This window comes from Lepidochelys olivacea, assembly GCF_965140295.1.
Source record: "Lepidochelys olivacea isolate rLepOli2 genome assembly, chromosome: 3".
Classification (NCBI taxonomy): domain Eukaryota; kingdom Metazoa; phylum Chordata; order Testudines; family Cheloniidae; genus Lepidochelys; species Lepidochelys olivacea.
This window is the reverse complement of record NC_140413.1, coordinates 187292271-187314029: the sequence shown is the minus strand read 5'-3', so window position 1 is coordinate 187314029 and position 21759 is coordinate 187292271. Positions and strand designations below refer to the sequence as shown.

General features: G+C 39.9%; 1 protein-coding gene across 5 annotated transcripts in view; it reads left to right on the top strand.

Moving 5' to 3' along the window:
• PPP4R3B (protein phosphatase 4 regulatory subunit 3B) overlaps nt 1-21759 on the top strand; it is a 67410-nt gene that overhangs the window by 16806 nt on the left and 28845 nt on the right. For 2 of the 5 annotated variants that reach the window (XM_084625257.1, XM_084625256.1), the window contains exons 4-10: nt 986-1609; nt 11352-11429; nt 12352-12468; nt 13702-13818; nt 14587-14718; nt 15919-16021; nt 21654-21695. In XM_084625257.1, coding sequence (XP_084481383.1) covers nt 986-1609; nt 11352-11429; nt 12352-12468; nt 13702-13818; nt 14587-14718; nt 15919-16021; nt 21654-21695 — 1213 coding nt within the window. Of the gene's footprint in view, nt 1-985; nt 1610-11351; nt 11430-12351; nt 12469-13701; nt 13819-14586; nt 14737-15918; nt 16022-21653; nt 21696-21759 lie in introns of all 5 variants that reach the window. The other 3 variants (XM_084625255.1, XM_084625254.1, XM_084625258.1) reach the window with 2 other exon arrangements.

Here is a 21759-nt window from a genome sequence, read left to right as displayed (position 1 = left end):
TCCTGCACTCCACCTCCTTCCTTCAGGGCATGGTTAGTACTGCAGCTGCTGGGAATCCTGCAGCTCCCTTCTCTTCTTCCTCCTCCTCCTCCCCTCCCCTCCCCCCCCCCGCCACCCCCCGGAATTTCTGCGCCAAGTGTATTCCTAGTTATGTAATCCAAATGCTATCTGAGGTTGCACTTGTATTTTTAAGACTTTATTTGTGTTTATTTTGCAAGTCACTTTCAGACCAATGTCCAAAATAGGAAAGGAAACAGTTGTTTTTTAATAATTGGGTTTCCCTAGTGCTTCTGCTAGCCCAGCTTACAAAAAGGATTGTTCTTTTTATGGTATTCATTATATGCCTACTGTATAAACTTCACTATCTCTATGTACTTGGACATTTTAATTACTTCTATAATATGACTTCAGTGGAATTACGAAGAAGCAAAGAGCTTTAAGATTTAAAAAGTTACTTTGTTTTGAAATAAGTATAGAATTTTTAAATGATCATTATTTAAGGCTAGTGACTTTTATTTTCACATTTTATACATGGCTGTGAAGTGCCTAGCAAGCTGTTGGCACTACAGTAGAAACTGCAAAGTTACGAACTGACCAGTCAACGACACACCTCATTGGAACCAGAAGTAGGCAATTAGGGAGCAGCAGACATACCAATAAATATATATATATATAATTTAATTTTTTAAAAAGCAAATGTAGCCCATACTTTGTTAAACTACCTAAAAAAAGGGGGGGGGGGCAGCAGCATTTTTCTTCTGCACAGTGAAGTTTCAAAGCTGTGTTAAGTCAATGTTCAGGTATAAACTTTTGAAAAAACAGCCATAGCGTTTTTTTTGGAGTTACATCCATTCTCAAGTTGTCACTCCTGAGGTTCTACTGTATATAATTATACATGAGTTATTTAAATTACCAACTTGAATGTTTTCTGTATGTCTGTGAATATTTTGGGATAAGACAGTAATTGTTTACACTCCATTTTTAGGTTCAAGGTAAAGATCCATCAGTGGAAGTCACACAGGACCTTATTGATGAATCAGAAGAAGAACGCTTTGAAGAAATGCCTGAAACTAGTCATTTGATTGATCTTCCTACCTGTGAACTCAACAAACTTGAAGAGATTGCTGACCTAGTTACTTCTGTTCTCTCCTCACCCATCCGTAGAGAAAAGTTAGCGCTTGCCTTGGAAAATGAAGGCTACATTAAGAAACTATTGCAGCTTTTCCAGGTTTGCGAAAATCTAGAGAACACTGAAGGTTTACATCATTTGTATGAAATTATTAGAGGAATTTTGTTCCTCAATAAAGCAACTCTGTTTGAGGTAATGTTTTCTGATGAGTGTATTATGGATGTTGTGGGATGCCTCGAGTATGACCCTGCTTTGGCTCAGCCGAAAAGGCACAGGGAGTTCTTGACCAAAACAGCAAAATTTAAAGAGGTTATACCTATAACAGACTCTGAACTTAGGCAAAAGATTCATCAGACTTACAGGGTACAATACATTCAGGACATCATCTTGCCAACACCGTCAGTTTTTGAAGAGAATTTTCTTTCTACCCTCACTTCCTTTATTTTCTTCAACAAAGTTGAGATTGTCAGTATGTTGCAGGTAAGTGAATCGAAGGAGGTAGGGCGGGATTGTAAATTGAGACTTCCAATTATGATTTTGAGGTTAATTGTACATCTTTAATTCAGTGTTGTGTAATCATGTATATCTTTCATTCTGTTTGCACAGTATCCTTGGTGCTTCCCCACACTTCAAACAGATGTTAGTTTTATGCTTTTATGTAATATAAATTGAGTTTAAAGTACATTACAACCATCTGAAATGTATCATATACTTCAAAAACTGATTATAAATAGCAAAATGATGCAGTGGAAAATGGTGAATAGACTAGAAGTACCATAATAACTTTCACACATCTATAGTGTGATCCTCAATCTGTGAGTGAATTACAACACATTTTAAACTGTTTTCATCAGACAGCATGCAGTTTTATTTCTCTTATATTAATGGATAGCAACACTTCAGTGTGACAAAATATTTTCACAGCAGATCATTAATCCCCCATTTGTAATAAGTATAGCAGGAATGTTTCTGAGCATGTTATCTACATTAGTGCTATTCATTTGTGGCACCAAGTAAGTGCTCTAAAATAGTTGCTCTCAATTTTTCCAAACTACTGTACCTTTTTCAGGAGTCTGATCTGTCTTGCATACCCCTAAGTTACACCTCATTTAAAAACTACTTGCTTACAAAATCAGACATGAAAATACAAAAATGTCACAGCATACTATTCTGAAAAATTGCTCATTTTTACCATATAATTATAAAAGAAATTGACTGAAATATAAATATTGTACTTACATTTCAGTGTATAGTATGTAGAAAGTATAAACAAGTCATTGTCTGTATGAAATTTTAGTTTGCACTGACTTTAGTGCTTTTTATGCTTTTTTGTAAAACTAGGCAAATATCTAGATGCGTTGATGTACCCCGTGGAAGACCTGTGCATACCTTGGTTGAGAACCACTGTTTTACAACAACCAACTTAATTTGACTAGTGCTTCTTGACATCAATGCCCCATGGTGGTATTTAATAATAAAAGCAAAACTGTCGTTGGGTAAAGGGCTTAAAAACATTTATCAGACACTAGCCAGAAGTACTAGAAGAATAGCTTGGAGCATCACCAGGAGGTACCAGAGGCAGTGCTTTGGTGAAAGGCCATTTATGCTTCACATAAAATTGTGGGTAGTCTCTATTTTCCAACCCAAATTCTGTTGCTGTATGATGCTAGCACCAGAGTAAAACTGACAGATACCTAATTGGTTTTATTCTGCTCCTGCTCTAGGCCGTTGTGCAGAGAGGGTTTTCTCAAAGGGTGAAACTGGTTAATCTATGGGCATGGTTAGCCTCCAGGAAAGGAGAAGGGAATCAGAAGATATACTAATGAAAGTGAGGGATCAATAAAAATCCCAGAAAGAGAGCAGAGAAGAGGAAAGCATAAGGGATGGGGTGAGGAGTGAAATTCCCAGAAGGTGCACCAGAACACTGAGACACAAGAATATATATGAAGTGAATTGCTTGCTTTTAGGTTGTGGATTGTATGAATTTCTCATACTTAGTTAAGTTTGACATTTAGTTAACTGATTTGGTAGCCTAAAGAAACTCAAAAATAAAACCGTCGACTAACAACATTAATAGAAGAACTTGGGTTTGATACAGGTGTCTCTTAAAGATACAGGTTTCTCCCTCATTTATTTTTGTGTATATGGGATCTTGCTACAGATAAAAATGAAAGCTCTTGTTTTTCTGAGACACCATCTCAGGACGTTGGGGTCATTGGGTTTTTTGTTTGTTTTTTGGTTTTGTTTTATTTCTCTTCTTCCCACCTCCAAACTCTGTTTCAGGGTGCTGTTTTTCCAATTTAGGTTTCATCAACTTATTTGTGAAAGTCTGATTGCATCTTAACAGAAAACTCTGATCCCTGTGCTGATTAACTCCTTTCTTTACTGGCCCCTGAGGAGTGCTTGAGGCCTTGATGTGTTCTGTCACTTCTCCATTACTCTCAGCTATAGTAATGAAAATTTTGCAGTCTTGAGTTTACTTGATTTTTTTTTTCTTTAAGTAAAATTAGATGGTAGCTGTAGTTGCACACATTTCAAAACCTGGCTACTTGTGCGAGTGGGGCATACTGACATGTTCATCTTTTAAAAACTACTTTCCGTAGACCACCTATTCCACATCAGGATGGCAGCAGTGGCAGCTGCTGCTGCTAAAGGTGTATGTGAATGAAAACAGTCCCTTCACACGGGAGGGAAAATCTAAATTGTTGTATTACCCCCAGTAGTAAAGACATGCTTGTCTCAGTCCCTGGAAAAATCATGGAGCAGGTCCTCAAGGAATCCATTTTGAAGCACTTGGAGGAGAAGAAGGTGATCAGGAACAGTCAACCTGGATTCACCAAGGGCAAGTTATCCTTGACCAAGCCTTCTGTGAGAGATAACTGGCTCTGCGGATCTGGGGAAAGCGGTGGACATGATATTCCTTGATTTTAGCAAAGCTTTTGATACAGTCTCGCACAGAATTCTTGCAAGCAAGTTGAAGTATGGGTTGGATGAATGGACTATAAAGTGGATAGAAAGCTCGCTAGATTGTCAGGCTCAATGGGTAGTGATCAACAGCTCAATTTCTAGTTGGCAGCGGAGTGCCCCAGGGGTCGGTCCTGGGGTTGGTTTTGTTCATTATCTTTATTAATGATCTGGATGATGGGATGGATTGCACCCTCAGCAAGTTTGCGGGTGACACTAAGCTTCGGCGTAGATATGCTGGAGGGTAGATATGCTGGAGGGTAGGGATAGGGTCCAGAGTGTCCTAGACAAATTGGAGTATTACACCAAAAAGAAATCTGATGAGGTTCAACAAGGACAAGTGCAGAGCCCTGCACTTAGGACAGAAGAATCCCATGCACTGCTACAGGCTGGGGACTGACTGGCTAAGCGGCAGTTCTGCAGAAAAGGACCTGGGGATTACAGTGGACACGAAGCTGGATATGAGTCAACAGTGTGCCCTTGTTGCCAAGAAGGCTAACAGCATATTGGGCTCCATTAGTAGGAGCATTGCCAGCAGATTGAGGGAAGTGATTACTTCCCTCTATTTGGCACTGGTGAGGCCACATCTGGAGTATTGTGTCGAGTTTTGGGCCCCCCACTACAGAAAGGATGTGGACAAATTGGAGAGAGTCTAGCAGAAGGCAATGAAAATGATTAGGGCGCTGGGGCACATGACAGCTTACGAGGAGAGGCTGAGGGAACTGGGCTTATTTAGTCTGCAGAAGAGAGGAGAGGGGGGATTTGATAGCAGCCTTCAACTACCTGAAGGGGGATTCCAAAGAGGATGGAGCTAGGCTGTTCTCAGTGGTGGCAGATGACAGAACAAGGAGCAGTGGTCTCAAGTTTCAGTGGGGGAGGTCTAGGTTGAATTTTGGGGAAAAGTAGTTCACTAGGAGGTTGGTGAAGCTCTGCAGTGGGTTACCTAGGGAGGTGTTGGAATCTCCATCCTTAGAGGTTTTTAAGGCCTGGGTTGACAAAGCCCTGTGTGGGATGGTTTATTTGGGGTTGTTCCTGCTTTGAGCAGGGGGTTGGACTCCTTTCTTTTTAAGAGACCAGAGTGGTCTTTCCCAACAGTGGGGAAGACTAATAAATGATTTCTTCTTTTACTGTGACTGCTCTGGAGAACACTTTTTTCTTTGTAAGTTGACCCAGCTGCTGAGTTTCTGACAGCCTCATTCACTTGATTGAAGTGTGAATTTCATTAAAGTGAATAAGATTTCAAATTCAGGAGTTAATTTCTAAAGCTAATCATAGAAGTGGCACCAACTGCCTTCCTCAAACTTCTAGTTAACCTAGTAAATTTAAATTAACAATTGCAAAGGGTGTTCATTGAAGTTGTCTTTGAATTATTTATTCACTTTGGACAGAACTTTGCTAAATGTAGATACTAGGTATTGCTCAGTTATAGTGCAAATAACATGCACTAGTTACATGTATTTATTTTTTGTGGTGGGTTTTCAGAATTAATTCAGGAAGGTTATCAAATGATTTTGTAAACCTTGGTGGGTAATTAGTACTGTGTAAGTCAGTGATCTTGCAGCATGATTTGGATCTAATATACTCCTTAGTAAAAGGGGTCATAATATAGCAGGCCAAATTCAGAAGTGAGTCAGTCAAGTGTAACAGTACAGGTTTGTTTTGTTTAAACTTACATTATTAGTTTTCTCAATGTATTACACCTGTTCAGACTGTAAGTCTCCCTTAGGCTCACTGGGTCAGACTCGGAAGAGTTATACAACTTGCATGCAGAGGAGCTGGAGAAAGGTGTTAGAAAGTGTAAGTGGCTCCTTAATGAGTTACATCAGAGATGATGACTTACACAACCACTCTAATGTTGCATAACTTTAAGGGGCTCTAAGGCCTGGTTTATACTTAAACAGCTATGCCGGCAAAGCCTTGGTTAGAAGTGTGAAGAAAAAAATTACACCCCTAACTGATATAGCTGTACTGTGCCCTACTGTAGAGGCTGTCAGACCATCAAAAAAGTCCTTTTGCTGGTATAACTTATTTCATTTGGGGAACTGATATAAGCTATGCCAATAAAAATCTCTTCTGCCTGTGGCTATAAGCTGTGTCTCCAGTAGGAGCAGGTTTGCCAGAAAAGCTATACTAGCAAACCCTTTCTAATTTTGAAAAGACCTAAGGTACGCTTCGCCTCTGTGTTTCACCCTTAGTGCCTGTTACATTTGGAAGACACTTAAACTTTTTTTCAGGTGCCTTTATAGGTTTCCAAAAAGCAGACTGACATGAGGCCAGTCTACACTTAAAATTTAGGATGATATAGCTATGGCTTTCAGAGATGTGAAAAAATAGCACTGTAGCGATGCCAGCCTAACCCCTGGAGTACATACGAACATAAGTAATCTCTCTCCTGCCATCCATCTCCACCCTCTGACAAACAGAGGCTAGGTACACCATTCCTTACCCATCCTGGCTAATAGCCATTAATGGACTTAACTTCCATGAATTTATCTAGTTCTCTTTTAAACCCTGTTATAGTCCTAGCCTTCACAACCTCCTCAGGCAAGGAGTTCCACACGTTCACTGCACACTGTGTGAAGAAGAACTTCCTTTTATTTGTTTTAAACCTGCTGCCCATTAATTTCATTTGATGGCCCCTAGTTCTTATATCATGGGAACAAGTACATAACTTTTCCTTATTCACTTTCTCCACACCACTCATGATTTTATATACCTCTGTCATATCCCCCTTTAGTCTCCTCTTTTCCAAGCTGAACAGGCGTAGCCTCTTTAATCTGTCTTCGTATGGGACCCGTTCCAAACCCCTAATCATTTTAGTTGCCCTTCTCTGAACCTTTTCTAATACCAGCATATCTTTTTTGAGATGAGGAGACCTCATCTTTACGCAGTATTCAAGATGTGGGCGTACCATGGATTTATATAAGGGCAATATGATATTCTCTGTTTTATTCTCTATCTCTTTTTTTAATGATTCCTAACATCCTGTTTGCTTTTTTGACTGCCGCTGCACACTGCGTGGACGTCTTCAGAGAACTAGACACGATGACTCCAAGATCTCTTTCCTGATTAGTTGTAGTTAAATGAGCCCCCATCATATATTATGTATAGTTGTGGTTATTTTTTCCAATGTGCATTACTTTTCATTTATCCACATTAAATTTCATTTGCCATTTTGTTGCCCAATCACTTAGTTTTGTGAGATCTTTTTGAAGTTCTTCAGAGTCTGCTTTGGTCTTAACTATCTTGAGCAGTTTAGTATCGTCTGCAAACTTTGCCACCTCACTGTTTACCCCTTTCTCCAGATCATTTATGAATAAGTTCAATAGGATTGGTCCTAGGACTGATCCTTGAGGAACACCACTAGTTACCCCTCTCCATTCTGAACATTTACCATTGATTCCTACCATTTGTTCCCTGTCTTTTAACCAGTAAAATCCATGAAAGGATCTTCTCTCTTATCCCATGACAACTTAATTTACATAAGAGCCTTTGGTGAGGGATCTTGTCAAAGGCTTTTTGGAAATCTAAATACACTATGTCCACTGGATTCCCCCTTGTCCACGTGTTTGTTGACCCCTTCAAAGAACTCTGATAGATTAGTAAGACATGGTTTCCCTTTACAGAAACCATGTTGACTTTTGCCCAACAATTTGTTCTTTTATGTGTCTGATAATTTTATTCTTTACTATTGTTTCAACTAATTTGCCCAGTACTGACGTTGGACTTACCTGTCTGTAATTGCCAGGATCACCTCTAGAGCCCTTCTTAAATATTGGTGTTACATTAGCTATCTTCCAGTCATTGGGTACAATAGCTGATTTAAAGGACAGGTTACAAACCATAGTTAATAGTTCCGCAATTTCACATTTGAGTTATTTCAGAACTCTTGGGTGAATGCCATCTGGTCCCGGTGACTTGTTACTGTTAAGTTTCTCAATTAATTCCAAAACCACCTCTTATGACACTTCAATCTGTGACAATTCCTCAGATTTGTCACCTACAAAGGATGGCTTAGTTTTGGGAATCTCCCTAACATCCTCAGCCGTGAATACTGAAGCAAAGAATTCATTTAGTTTCTCCGTGATGACTTTATCGTCTTTAAGTGCTCCTTTTTTATCTTGATCGTCCAGGGACCCCACTGGTTGTTTAGCAGGCTTCCTGCTTCTGATGTACTTAAACATTTTGTTGTTACTTTTTGAGTTTTTGGCTAGCTGTTCTTCAAACTCCTTTTTGGCTTTTCGTATTACATTTTTACGTTTTATTTGGCAATGTTTATGCTCCTTTCTATTTGCCTCACTAGGATTTGACTTCCACTTTTGAAAAGATGCCTTTTTATCTCTCCCTGCTTCTTTTACATGGTTGTTAAGCCACATTGGCTCTTCTTTAGTTCTTTTACTGTGTTTTTTAATTTGGGGTATACATTTAAGTTGGGCCTCTATTATGGTGTCTTTGAAAAGTGTCCATGCAGCTTGCAGGGATTTCACTCTAGTCACTGTACCTTTTAATTTCTGTTTAACTAACCTCCTCATTTTTGCATGGTTCCCCTTTCTGAAATTAAATGCCACAGCGTTGGGCTGCTGAGGTGTTCTTCCCACTACAGGAATGTTAAATGTTATTATATTATGGTCACTATTTCCAAGCGGTCCTGTTATAGTTACCTCTTGGACCAGATCCTGTGCTCCACTCAGGACTAAATCAAGAATTGCCTCTCCCTTTGTGGGTTCCTGTACCAGTGCTCCAAGAAGCAGTCATTTTAAGTATTGAAAAATTTTGTCTGCATTTCGTCCTGAGGTGATATCTACCCAGTCAATATGGGGATAATCCCCCATTATTATTATTATTGAGTTTTTTATTTTGATAACCTCTCTAATCTTCCTTAGCATTTCATCGTCACTATCACTGTGGTGATAATAGATCCCTACTGTTTATATTCTCATTAGAGCATTGAATTACTATCCATAGAGATTCTGTGGAACATGTGGATTCATTTAAGATTTTTCCTACATTTGATTCTACATTTTCTTTCTCATATAGTTCTACCCCCCGGCACGGCCTTTTCTGTCCTTCTGATATAGTTTGTACCCCGGAATGATTGTGTCCCATTGATTGTCCTCACTCCACCAGGTTTCTGTGATGCCTATGATATCAATATTCTCCTTTAACACGAGGCACTCTAGTTCACCCATCTTATCATTTAGACTTCTAGCATTTGTGTACAAGCACTTTAAAAACTTGTCACTGTTTATTTGTCTGCCCTTTTCTGATGTGTCAGATTCTTTTTTATGTGAAAGTTTCTCATCTGATCTGGCCGACACTTTATCCTCTTCCATCCTCTCCTCCTGACTAAAACTTAGAGACTCTCTCTCAATAGACTCTCCTCTAAGAGAAGTCTCTGTCTGATCCACGTGCTCCTCTGCAGCAATCAACTTTCCCCCATCTCTTAGTTTAAAAACTGTTCTTTAACCTTTTTAATGTTAAGTGCCATTATTAAGAGTATAATGCCTCTGACAACCTAGCATTCCTACAATAATGGAAAAACCCGTATCATCGCTGTAGTCTGTATCCACTCAATGGGGTTATGATAGCATAGCTGTGGCATTGTAGCTATGCCGCTATATCATCTGTAGTGTAGAGATGACTTTAGGCAGAGTGCCCTTGTGCTGTATGGAATTTCAAAGACTTTTTGTGATGTTTTTATAATGTAATAATTTTTAAATTAAATTTCTTAAGACTATGGTTAGAATATTTAATTATTATCATTAGAAAATGTTGTTCTTTTTTAATAATCTCTATCTTAAGTGGGTAATTACCAGTAGGTTAACTTTCAGATCAGTACATAAGGCAAGTTATAAAATTAATAGCACAGTTATGTACAAGTGATTATTTTATATTGGGTAGATGTTTCTTGGTATGATGCTGCTTTTTACAGGTTGGTACATAGTAAAGTGCTTTTGCATATTTAAATCGGTGTACTGGTTTACAACTTTTGTAAATGCTCTAATGTTGTCCCTGTATTTTTAAAAACTTGGTTAGTACTTTTAAACCAAAGGCACCAAAGTGACACAGTGGTATCATGATTCCTCAGGACTTGTTTCCCATACCAAAAAATACAGAGAACAGTGTGTAGAGGGAGAGTGGGGAATGGCCGAACAGCTGAGGGATGGTACTGTTCGCACTCCTGTTGTCTACTCTTTAGCATAATCGTAAAGTGTTTTTCTAGTTAGTTATATGCTTTTAAAAAAAAACCTCTTCAATATAAAAGGAGAAAAAGCAGACCAAATGGGAGAAGTAAATGAAAATCAGGGAAGGTTACTTAGATCCAGAGCTTCCATGGGGTTTGACGTGACTGAACTTAACCCAGAAGGAAATCTATATTTCCAATTTCATGGGTTTAGCTCACTGGAAGTCAAACCGTTGTGGGCAAGCCAATAGAAGGCACAGCTCATGGAAGCTGTCTGACCCAGGACTTGTCTACACTAGGAAGGTTTTGCTGGTATAGCTAAACTGGCAAAACTATTTGTGTGAACATGGTTATACCAGTATAATTGAGTATATGGGGATGGGTTGGGAGTCATGAGCCATGGAAAGAGCATTAGAAAGAGAAGTGAGGGATAGAGTGTGGAGTAAGGGAGATGGTATTTATGTTAAGTTTGATACTTCAGGAAGCAAGCTTGGTAACCTCTGTTTTCTGCGGTAACATGTTGAGAGATGGTATTGATTTTCCATGCCAATCTCTTGTTCTATAAAACAACAGGATTAAAAAACCTTAGCATTTGAACTTGAGAGGTTTTTACTGTAATGAATAAAGGTATGCTGTTACTAGGCTAAAACCTTAAATCTAAATTTTGTTCTCACTTAAATCAGTAGGAGTTTTACAAGTGTATTTATCTGAGGGCAAAATTTGACCCATTAGTTCTGATAGAGTTTAGTTTCTGTGAAATACTATAAGTTTAATATAAGGCATTTCACATCAAATAATGCTTAATACAATAAAATCCATTAGAACACACACTTCAGATCTGCAGGCTTGGATTTCCTTATTCATGATGAAAATGTCAAAGTACATGACCTGTAACTTAGCTAGCAAGACCACCAAAGTTAATATGCTAGATTCTAAAGCACAAGCACATAGCTAAGTAGAAAATTTTATTTTATGACTATATATAAAAATTGGCTTGAATATAGTATAATAGAATGCCTTTTTAGTTTTGACTATTATGATGTAATAGTAATTGTTATATAATGTGTTATGCAGGAAGACGAGAAGTTTCTGTCTGAAGTTTTTGCACAATTAACAGATGAAGCTACAGATGATGACAAAAGACGTGAACTGGTGAGTCCTTTCTTTGCATGTGAAACTTCAGAGGCTTAAGTATTAAACTTGTACTGCAAACCTTCAATTCAGTTACCTTTTTGCAGTCATTAAGCCATATTCCTAAAATGAAGTAACAAATTCTTGACTGAGTTCTCAAACTCTAGTAAAGAGTAAATTGTGGTTTTTTTTATTTTACTATTGACAATATCAGCTAGGACATTAGAATGTAGACACCTGAAAATTTTCTTCACCATTACGTAGTTGTAATATTGTTTATCCTACACAGTACTGCTGAGTTCCACAATTCTGGCTGTATCAATGTGTCCTTCACCAAAGGCCTATTGTCAGAGGTCCTGAGATTGTTGAAAAGTCACTGTGAACAAATTTAAATTTAATGATTTACAGGCCACTGGGACTGCCTGCTGATCTGTACTTAAAAATCTTGGACTTATTTGTAACTGAAAGAAGGATGACCTCTGGAGTCTCTTATTTTTGTATTTATAGCTGCCACCCTGATTCTCTACACCATGTTGCATAGCCAGCATTTCTCCCTGAACCTGTTTACCTCTCACTAGAATGAACTGCGGTATTGGAGAAAAGAACATAGTGGAGAAAAAGAAATAGTTATTGTTGTATTTAAACAACAGATATGCCAGACAACAATTTAAATCCTTCATATACTCAGTTCAGTAAGATAACTAGGTGCTCACTTTCATTCTTTCAGGAGGGTTTTTCTTCTATCTTTGTCGAATAACACAATTTGAGATTCAAGTTGGACAAGTCAGATTTTTTCTTAGCTGCCTTTTACCATTATTATCTAAGAAGTATAACAGGTTTCTCAAGTGTTTTTATCCAATATAGTTCACTATTTTTCTTTGATGTACTAGGAATTTAATTACACAAATGTTTTATTTGTTAATATATCTTTCAAATGTTATAGGTTAACTTTTTCAAGGAGTTCTGCGCATTTTCTCAGACATTACAACCTCAGAACAGAGATGCATTTTTCAAAACTTTGGCAAAGTTGGGAATTCTTCCTGCTCTTGAAATTGTAATGGTAAGTGAATCTCTTGCAGACAAATTCTTTTTAAAAGGATACTGAATTCTGGTGTCCTGTTTTGACACTCTGGGCTGAATTTTTCAGACCTATTGAGGGCTTGCAGCCCCTTTGACTTCAGTTGGAGCACTTCTGAAAATCAAGGTGTCTCAAGTGGAGCACCCAAAATCAATGACTAATTTGGAAAATTTTGGTTATAATTTAGAAAAATATATTTAAACTTGTGTGGTGGAGAGGTAAGTGAATGTGGTGAATGTCCCTGGTTTTGATAATATGAGTGCAGAATTAAAAATTACATTTAGTTCTTGATCTCTTGACTCAACTCTGGTATGCACAGTCCTGAACCAGTGCAACTATACATAAGCTATCAGTGACAGTTTTGTGACTAGAAACAAAGGATTTATATGCCTTTGGAAAGCTGGGAATTCCGTCTTTCTACTGGTATGAAACATTTTTAATCATGACAGATTGAGATGTTAGAATATAAATATTGTTTTCCAATTTGTTTTCCTTCATTTCAATTCTGAAGTGATTTAGCAGTTACCACTCTACCTAAAAAACAATGGTTTGTACCACCTAAAAATTCTGAATCCCAACTTTCAAATGCTCTAGAGTGTTTAGTCTCTCACTTTATAGCAGCTCATGTCTACTGATCTGCTAAACACATCACAAATTAAGTGGAACAAGAACATCAGACTAACACAATATTGAAGTCCTAAAATCTCATGATCTTTCAAGGCTGTAATGTGCCTTTGTAGATCAGTACAAATATTTCTAGAGCCACTGAATTTTTTTGGCTCTGGTCCAGGACCAGTTAGTTATCAAGAAGGAAAAAAGACATTCCCTGAAGAAACGTATTCATGCTCTAGATGAGTAAACAGTAAGTGTAAATAGTTGTATGTGATTGGGATAAGTTTGTAAACCTTTATACTGGCCCTTTTGTACTAAATTAACTCAGCTGTGGTAATAAATAGAGAATATTTGCATCTAGATATTAAGTAGTGCTATGTGGACTTTAACTACTAGCTGCCAAAATTGTGGCCATCAAATTCACACAAATCTTTACGCTCTTTCTGGGTAGTGTGGAAAGTTTTCTTCATATTTATAGTGGGACTATTGGACTTGCTTAATGTACAGTATGACCTTGCAATCAAATGTTAGTTTTATCATAGTCCTATGCTACTGTACTTCAAATGGTTCATCTGTAATAAACTGACTTTACTTTTTTGTTAGGGTATGGATGACTTGCAAGTTAGATCAGCTGCTACAGATATATTTTCTTATCTAGTAGAATTTAGTCCATCCATGGTCCGAGAATTTGTAATGCAAGAAGCCCAACAGAGTGATGATGTAAGTAAGAATATTACAGGACTGTCTGATAATTTGTGTATATGCTGATTATACTTGTTAAGACAGTACTCTTCGCTTTTTTTGCAGAATTGAGATCTTTTTTAAATATAAAATATAAATATAAATTTTCTTAAATGTGTTACAGCCTTTTTTTTAATAAGAGTATAGAAAATGTAGGAAGAAGACAAGGAACAGCATTCTGATTGTGGTGGGAGGGAGATATGAGCACACAAAACCTGTATTTTGCTCATTATAGAATGGGTTCCCATCAATTGCCAGGTGAAATCCAGGGTACTAGGTGGTATATTACTAGACAAAAACAACATTAAGATGGAGTTAAGATTGAGAGTACATATAGTTACATAGAATATGAAACATTAGAGGGATGTTGTTGTTATTCTCCCAAAAACAAGCATTACAAACTCAGGAGGGTTCAGACTTAACATTAAATGTAAAAGAAATGCAAACAGGTTCAAGTATGGAAATGCATGGTTAAGGCACTGCCTTGGAGTGACACTTTGAGGGAGAAAAGTGCACCTGATTTTTAAAGACATTTGGTTTTTTGCATCTAGGCTCATTTTCAGGTTATCTTTATTTTTTCCATTCTACTGTACTGTTTTAATATTTGAAACTCAGGTTTTGCATTCGCTTTCAGTTATTTTCTCACGTGTGAGCTTTCAATGGCAGCACCTAGAGACCGAATAAAAATCAGTCTAGTAGTATTTGTATTGCTGAAAACTTATATGTAATTGATTTGCTTTGTTGCAGGATATCCTCCTCATCAATGTAGTTATTGAGCAAATGATCTGCGATACTGACCCTGAACTTGGTGGGGCTGTTCAATTAATGGGACTCTTACGTACTCTGATTGATCCAGAGAATATGTTGGCCACAGCTAATGTAAGAAAATGCAAAGGGGTAATGAAACTTTACTGTCTATGCACATTTAAAAAGTCGTCTTACTCTTTCTAACTGTCTTCTTTGGTTGGAGGATAGTAGGAACGAAAAGCATTTTGGCATTGTCCTGTTTTGCCTGATGATTTTTGTCAACTGGAAAATTTCCATAAAATTATTGATAGTGAAAGGCACTGATTTGTAATTACTGTATCTAATTAATGCTAAGAAACATGGCATTGTCTAAGAAGTTCTTAAAATTGGCAATCTTCTCCCCAGACGCATGGATATTAGACTCCTATTGGCTGTGTGGGCCACGTCAAAATATGGAAAAAAGAGTCCAATGTGTCTGCATGAAGCTAAGACAATGTTTAATTCCTACAGCATAATGCAAATCCACCTTGATAGAGCCATTCCCGTACTACAGAATGTACATTATCCTGATAGAATACTTGTTCATAAGTATGATTCTGTTTATATTGTCAGAAATGAACAAAAATCCAGGACTCCTTGAAATTTGTTTAAAACTGTGCCCAGAGTTCTGATAATTCCATTTAACCAGCATTACATAGAATCTAAACATTACCTTTGGATTAAAATGTTCTATAAAGTTTAGGTCTCCAGGGTTTGCTTTGTTATGGTGAGTAGCTGTTAGTTTAAATTCTTTTTCTCTAAGTGTATATAAAGTACAATGTGCCTGTGTTGGTTTGGAATTATAGTCACCAAAAGAAGTTTTTAAAGTAAAATCTAGTAACCTTATGTACATACAACAATCCTTAAATGTTTTATGCATTGTAGAGAACAGATGAGGATAGTGGTCCCTCCGTTTTGTTTCGTTTCGTTTCGTTTCTTTTCGTTTAGTTTCTTTTCTTCCCAATATACGGAAGCTTCAGGCAATATATGCAAAATTACTGGTCGCTTCTTTTCCTTTTTGATTTGAGTTCATGCTTTTGCTTTAATCACAAGTTATGTAAGGTTGATCTCATCCTAGTCCCTCCCACTCTGCTCTACACCGTTGGGTGTGATGGGCTCATTCTACTCTAGAGAACACCTGGTGTGTTGCAAACCTGTATCAAAAGATACTTTCAAGGCTATGTGAGGTAGCTTATGTCTTGCCTGTGCTGTATTTTACTTAAGTGCTATTAGTCCTCACTAGCAAGGGCACTAAATTCACACCAATGTTCAATAAATAAATGTTTGTTTCAGAAAACAGAGAAAAGTGAATTTCTCAATTTCTTCTACAACCATTGTATGCATGTTCTCACCGCACCACTCTTGGCTAATACTTCAGAAGACAAATGTGGAAAAGGTAGGATTAAATGTTGGATTGACTTTTTTCATGCTTACCAACTGATCATCTAGACAAATGATGTCACTGATTTGTAGTGTGAGAGCAGAATATGCTTGTTGGAGGCTATTGTTGCCTCTCAGATAAGAATAAGCATAACTTGATATACAAAAATATTACTAGTCCATGGATTCCTCAAAAAGTGTTTGAGTTACTGATGTGAATTGTAGTAATATGCCTTTTGTGCTCTGCAGCCTTGGGAACCTGGACTGTGCTTACTAGGTCATAGAAAAATAAGCAGAACCATGGAAATGTAGTACATGCCAAGTCTGAAATATTAATAATTTATTAACTTTATTCTTGTCAACCTTTAATAAAAGCTAAAGTATTGCTATATAATTCCTGCTCAAACTGCATGTCCATGGTAACTCCCAATACACACACTTCTAAAACTTTCAGTATTTGGTACATTTGTTGGCTACTGATGCAAAACTGCAATCATAACTTCTGTTGGTAGCAGCAGACAGTTTTTCTTGGTAACTTTTAGAATTGTTGATGTGCAGCAGGAAATGTGTTCAACTTCACAAGTGTTTCAGAGCCTTTACAAATTGCTTTGTAACTTACCAAAGAAAACACGATCCCAGGATTTGGCTATCTGCAGGGTATTAACTCCAGAGATTAGTGTTATTTTGAAATTTCCAGTGACACAGAAATGCTGAAAGTCATAGTCCTTCTTCAAGGAGTGTCCCTGTGGGTGCTCCACTTTAGGTGTCTTGGCGCCCTGTGCTTCTAGTCGGAGACTTGTGATAGCAGTGCTCCGGTTGGCCACACACGCGTGGCAGCTGTCTTGTGCTGCTCCCCCACGAGTGCAGCCAACTGCCACCTAGTTCCTTCTCTACCGCCCTTGGTTTCAGTCAGAATGACAGCGGTGCCCTTATCTACTCTCATATTCCTTTAATCTCTGCCCTTTTTTCAGTTAGTTTTCCTCATTGTTTATCTCTTTGTTCATTTTTCTTTCATTTTCACATTTAAAAAAAACACACTTTCACGTTTTTTCTCCCTGCCTGAGGCGGGCAGCCGCTTGAAGAGGCATTAGACCAGGACTATTTCCATTCTTCATTCAGCTCCTCTCAGACATGCCTGGCTTTCCAGGTTTCAAGCGCTGTCTGACCTGCGGACTCTCAATACTGGTGACAGACAGTCACTCGCAATGAACCCGTTGGGTAATTTGTGTTTTCCCCAGGCAGAAGTGTCCCCACCGCAAGAAACTCACAGCGTGGACAAGAAAGGCCAGGGACCTCCAATTAAAACTTTTAATGATGGAGAGATCCCTCTGACCTGCCTCCAACCCTGAGTGTAGGACATCACCTCTCCAGTCCTAACCTACAGCTGCCTCCTCAAAAATGGCTGTTAAGGACCCTCGTCCTACCAAAGTCACAAAAAAGTGGTCTCATTCCTCACCACATCGGTATTCGCCTCCAAAAAAGCAATCCCTGACTGCAAAAACTGCCCCGGTACCAATGGCACCCAGAGCGCCGAACCACGAGGCACTGGGACTGTCCAGTACCAAGACGCCCCAAGGAGCAAAAGACCCTATGCGGTCTCACTCTCGTAGCAGCAAAACTAAGCCTCATAGCTTAGAACCTAGGGAACAGAAACCTCAGGCACAGAGCAGCATTATGGCACCACCTGCTGCACCAATACAATATGACAAGTCTATGGCACTGACAGCGCTCCCTCTGGTTCCCAGCCTGAGCTTGCCTGCACTGAGTCTCTTGGTACTGCATCAGTTTGTCAGCCATGCGAACCTACTCATTGCTTCCACCCTGGGAACATCGCTCTTTGGCACCATTGGCACCCGAGCCAGGTCACGGCCAAGCTTTATCACTACACTCGCTGGCTCGACCCCTCCTCTCTCCAGTGATGAAGAAGATGAAGTGGAGACAGGAGTGGGCACCCCTCTCCTAAACCTGGACTCACTTGTCTCCCCCCCACCCCCCATGGCCTTCTTACCTCAGTGAGCATAGTGGGACCCCTGGGCATTATACAGAGCCTAAAACATCAAGCCATCCAATCCATCTAGGTCCAGGACACAGCTGTCGCCTCCGCCATCTGAGCCAGCTTCCCCAGAACTGGAGGAGGAAGCTGAAGAATCTGCAGACAGGCCAGAGGGTGACACCCTCCCACCTACCCACATTCCGACTTCATCTCCAGATGAATCAATAATGCCACCTCCCCCCATATCAGTAGGAAGGATGGGAGAGTAGTACCTTATACCACATTCCTCAAGGACAAAGTAATCCTACACCCATACCCAAAGTTGCCTCCCTCTTTCATCTCAATGAACCCATTCACTTACCTGTATTCTTTCCCAAGCCACATGCCAACAACAGGGAGGCGTCCTTTCACACACTAGATGTCCGCAGCGTGCTGGCGCTCTAGAGAGAGAGAACAAAAACATTCAGAAAATCGTCAGTGCTATTTGTATCCACAACAGAACGATCAAAAGGCCAAACCATTTCCAAACAGAGACTTTCTAAACGGATCTCTAATTGTATCAAACTATGTTACCAAAATTACAATTTGTAAGCTCCTTCTGGACTTTGCACACATTCCACTAAAGCTGTGTCCACATTCATAGCCTTTCTCAAACATGTACCCATCACAGATATTTCTAAAGCAGCTACCTGGGCATCGCCCCATACTTTCACCAAACATTATGCTCTGGAACAGCAGGCAACTGCAGACGCTCACTTCAGTCTTATCGGTGCTTTCCATCATACATACATCAACTCCGAAGCCACTCCTCTCCACCGAGGGGCACTGCTCTTCAGTCATCTAAAGTGGAACACCCACAGGGACGCTCCTTGAAGAAGAAGAGAAGGTTATTCACCTTGTGCAGTAACTGAGTTTCTTCAAGATGGTTGTCCCTGTGGGTGCTCCACAACGCCCGCCCCCCTCCGCTTCAGAGTTTCAGCTCGGATAGAGAAGGAACTGGGTGACGGTTGGCTGCGCTTGGGGGTGGCCACTCGGAGCAGCCAACTGGGGCACTGCTACCACAAGTTTCCGACTAGAAGCACGAGGAGCCAAGACACCTAAAGTGGAGCACCCACAGGGACAACCATCTTGAAGAACCTCAGTTACTGCACAAGGTGACCGGTTTCAGAGTGGTAGTTGTGTTAGTCTGTATCAGCAAAAAGAACAAGGAATACTTGTGGCACCTTAGAGACTAACAAATTTATTTGGGCATAAACTTTCGTGGGCTAAACCCCACTTCATCAGATGCATGCAGTGGAAAATACAGTAGGAAGAGAGAGATATACACACAGAGAACACAAAACAATGTGGGTTGCTGTACCAACTCTAACGAGACTAATCAATCAAAAACCTCTCCAGCACATCATCAAGGATCTACAACTTATCCTGAAGGACGATCCCTCACTCTCACAGATCTTGGGAGACAGGCCAGTCCTCACTTACAGACAGCCCCCCAACCTGAAGCAAATACTCAGCAGCAACCACACAACAAAAACACTAACCCAGGAACCTATCCTTGCAACAAAGACCATTGCCAACTCTGTCCACGTATCTGTTCAGTGGACACCATCATAGGACCTAATCACATCAGCCACACCATCAGGGGCTCGTTCATCTGCACATCTACCAATGTGATATATGCCATCGTGTGCTAGCAATGGCCCTCTGCCATGTACATTGGCCAACCTGGACAGTTTTTACGCAAAAGAATAAATGGGCACAAATCAGACATCAAGAATTATAACATTCAAAAACCAGTCAGAGAACACTTTAACTTCCCTGGACACTCAATTACAGACCTAAAAGTCGCAATTCTTCAACAAAAAAACTTCAAAAACAGACTCCAACGAGAAACTGCAGAACTGGAATTAATTTGCAAACTGGACACCATCAGATTAGGCCTGAATAAAGACTGGGAGTGGATGGGTCATTACACAATTTAAAAACTATTTCCACATGCTAATTTTTCCCCTACTGTTACTCACACCTTTTTTTCTCCTTTTTCTGTTGGTTTAAAGCAGGGGTCTCAAACATGCAGCCCACGGGGTTATTTTCTGCTGCCCGCCAGCTCCCTGTGCGCATGCCCCCGCCCCCAGTGCTTACCTAGAGCAGCTCTGGCCTGGCGTGCACCGGGGGCAGGGCTGGCTCCCTGCCTGCCTTGCCCCCATGCCACTCTGGGAAGCGGCGGGAACCTGGGGGACGGGAAGTACAGGGGTCTGTGTGTTGCCCTTGCTTCCAGCCACCACCCCCCGCAGCTCCCATCGGCCGGGAACGGGGAACCTTGGCCAATGGGAGCTTCAGGGGAGGTACCTGGAGGAGCTGCCAGGGCATCACACAGAGCCCTCTGTCCCACCTCCCCCATGCTAATTTTTCCCCTACTGTTACTCACACGTTCTTGTCAACTGTTTTGAAATGAGCCATCCTGATTATCACTACAAAAGGTTTTTTTTCTCCTGCTAATAATAGCCCAGCTTAATTGATTAGTCTTGTTAGAGTTAGTATGGCAACCCCCATTTTTTCATGTTCTGAACCCCCTGCCCTGAGCCCCCTGCTGCACCCTGCGCCCCTCCTGCACCCCGACCCCCTGCCCTGAGCTCCCCGCTGCACCCCTCACCCCTCCTGCACCCCACACCCCAACTCCCTGCCCTGAGTCCCTTGCTGCACCCTGCACACCTCCTGCACCTCAACTCCCTGCCCTGAACCCCTGCCACACCCTACACCCTTCCTGCACCCCCTGGGGCAGGGAGGGGGCAGAGTTCAGGTGGGGATTTCGGGGAAGGGGTTAGAGTGGGGGCAGGGAAGAGATGGGGCAGGGGTGGGGCCTTATGGAAGGGGTGGAGTGGGGCCAGGGGTAGCAGTGGTGGGGGTGTCAGTGATGTGGCCCTCAGGCCAGTGTACTAGTCCTCATGTGGCCCTCGTGGTTATTTGAGTTTGAGACCCCTGGTTTAAAGAAAAAAAGTATTTGAATTCTCCAGGCCACATAAAATGTTGCTGAAATAATAATACTCAGCACTTTTTGTCTCTGAAGTACTTCACAAAGAGAAATGTATCCTCATAATACCTCTGTGAGGTACGTAATTCTTACGATCCCCATTTTAAAAGATGGTGAAACTGAATAAGAGTTACTTTTCAAATATGTTTTGAGACTGTCCATTATCTCACTTAAAATGACTATGGTCTATCTAATGAGGAATGTGTTAGCTGGATAGTTGGCAAATATTAAAAAGGGAATTCTTTATCTATTTCTGTGTATTTTATAAATATTCGTGTATGAAATATCTAAATTATAAGGTTTTTTTATTGTAGAAATATTAATTTAGGTAAGTGTTTTGACTAAAGATTAACACTACTCTTAAATGTTCAATTAAGTATAACAAGCACTTAGTGAAGTGTGGGTTTTTTGGGTCTTTTTAAGGTTTTGTAACTAGAAAACATAACATAGAAATCTTTCCTGGCATATAAGCTTATTGTTATAGTACTTTTGTATAACTTATTAACACATGAAATTGTGCCATCAGCTGATTGAAGCTAGTAATGGAATTGATTATTTATCTGTTATTAAATAGGCACTTTACAGTGTTTTGAAAATCTGTATTGACACTTATTTGTATATCAGATGCAGTAGTTGGGTCCAACAAGAGTAACACTATTTGTCCTGGTAAGTGGTAGTCTTTTTATATTTTGAAATTTATTTTGTCAGCATGGATTTGTTCAGTATATAT